Source organism: Protobothrops mucrosquamatus, unplaced genomic scaffold (assembly GCF_001527695.2).
Source record: "Protobothrops mucrosquamatus isolate PMUCROS unplaced genomic scaffold, P.Mucros_1.0 scaffold2975, whole genome shotgun sequence".
Classification (NCBI taxonomy): Eukaryota; Metazoa; Chordata; class Lepidosauria; order Squamata; family Viperidae; genus Protobothrops; species Protobothrops mucrosquamatus.
Window position 1 is genome coordinate 37758 of NW_015388996.1, and position 2340 is coordinate 40097.

Consider the following 2340-nt stretch of genomic DNA (forward strand, 5'->3'; position numbering starts at 1 on the left):
TTTCCCAATGAGTCTTGTCTTCTCATTAGGTGGCCAAAGTTTTTGAGCTTCAGTGCCTGTCCTTATTCATCTGAAAATAAATGGGACTTACCATCAATAGTGCCCTCTTGAAGAGGATTGGATTCGAAGTTCTCTTAAGGAGGTGAATGCTGATGAGGTCGGCTCCCCTGTCAGAGGCTCCGATCGTTATCTGTCCCGCATCTCCCCCAAAGCTTGCAATGTTCCTCCTTATCCATTCTAGAGCCATATCTTGATCCCAAAGGCCCCAATTTCCACTTGCAACATTGGAACCTACACAAATAAATAAGCAAAGGGAGGGTTGTACATTGGCAGAAGGGATCAAAACAACTTACAGCATTTCAAATATCTGGAAAGAAAGAATGTTCTTTAGAAGATTTCCAGGAGGACAATTAGTTGAAAGAAGAATGTCTTGACTCCGGTCTCCCCTTAGATATTTCTAAGCCTGCATGTTTTGGACAACTGTGATCACAAAGTAGGATGCATGGAATATTATTTTGAAGTTATGGAAAGGCAAACTGTGACTGAACATTAGAAAAAAGCTTTTTAAAGTCAGGAAGGAACGGTGTACCAAACGTGAATTTGAATAGCCAACCTAATCTTGGGCTGCAACAGATTTTTGCCAACAGTGACTAGCTAGAACATCCTTTAATATGAATGTTAGAACAGATATAACACAATCATTATCATGCAGTAAAAAGCATTTTTTACTTTCTGAGAAGCTGCTAACAGTCAATGTGAACTAAGGATCCCAACAAAAGAGAACATTTGTAGCTCAGGATTGTGGTGTCCTTGGTGCTCTCTGAGCTTGGTGGTTTTCTTACAGACATTTCATTACCAAACTAGGTGACATCATCAGTTCTAATAGGTAGTGGGGTTTAATCTCCTTATCCACTACCTACTAGCACTGATGGTTCTGCCTAGTTTGGTAATGAAACATCTGCAAGAAAACCACCAAACTCACAGAGCACCAAGGACTTTATTGAAGATGGACAATTTATGATCTGTAGGCTCCATGATCTCCATTACCATGTTTATGACCTCCAGGTCTTCTCTCAAGTTCATATTATCTCAAGTGACTGACAAATCTTTGATTTATTGTAGGTTCATTTTTCATTTTGGCCAGAAGAGGATTAAAATACATTGCATTAAACCATTGCAAATACTGCCAGGCTGACCTTGATGGATCTTCAAAACCTATCAGGGTTCAGCCTGGTTAATATTATAATTGAAAACCAGCAGAACATCACAGGCTAGGACAAGAATTTGGGGGGGGGGGGAAATCCCAGAAGAAGGGAATTATAATCTACTTCCATAATACTGTCAAAAAATCAACATGGCGATGTTTGTAGCTACCAGGAATCAAACTTGACTCAATGGTGTCTTTCTTATTATTGAAGGATTAATGAACCATTTTTTAATGAAGACACTCCACCCATTCTAAAAAAACCAAAAAAAAAACACCTAGTTATCTTCCACCATTGTTGGGGACATCACTCTATAGCCTTTGACATTAATCTCTATATATGTCTATATATGAACTGCTTGCCTCCAGAAGCTTTAGGTGCTCCAACACTGAAGATTTTTAGTAAAAGAGATTGGACAACCATTTGTCTGAAATGGTAATAGGGTCTCCTGCCTGAGCAGAGGGTTGGACTAGAAGACCTCCCAGGTCCCTTCCAACTTATTAATCTGCTATTATTCTGTTTCTCGTCATGTTATTCTTATATTAAACTGCTTAAAGCTATTGGCACATATCCTTTAACAAAAGAGCATGGTTAAGAAAGAGGAATTAATAAGAAATTCCTGTGAAAGCCTCAAAAGGACGAATTAAAAAAAGAATGACACCTCATCCTCTGAGTAAGTGGATCTGTCCTAGCCGATCAGTTCACAGAGATTAGATCTGGGTTTAACCGCTGAGCTGAAGCTTTGCAACAGCTCTGAACAGAATTTAGGGCATTCTATAAAATGAGAACATGGGCTGAACTCAGCAGGGAAGAAAAAGAACTGAAAGGGAAAAAAAGCAACGGAAGCACAGTAGTTGCTGCAACATTTTCTTTCCACTGAGACTAGCAGAAAGACTGGGTGAAAACACAGATGTGATTTAGCACCTTTTTTCTTTGATATATATATATATATATATATATATATATATATATATATATATATATATATATATATATATATATATATATATATATATATATATTTGTTTTTTGAGGTTTTCACGGGTGTTTATATGTGAGTCTTTGGTCATTCGGGTTTTCTCCCGTGTAAGATTAGAAGTATCATAGCGACGTTTCGATGAAATCACATTCATCA

At 37.7% G+C, this 2340-nt stretch overlaps 1 protein-coding gene across 1 annotated transcript in view; it reads left to right on the forward strand.

The window, feature by feature from the left end:
• The window catches only part of SLA (Src like adaptor), a 16610-nt gene extending 16536 nt beyond the window's left edge, over positions 1–74 (forward strand). The window contains exon 8 of the mRNA XM_015826144.1: positions 30–74. Within this exon, the coding sequence (XP_015681630.1) occupies positions 30–74 (45 nt within the window). The remainder of the gene's footprint in view (positions 1–29) is intronic.
• The last annotated feature ends 2266 nt before the right edge of the window (positions 75–2340 follow it).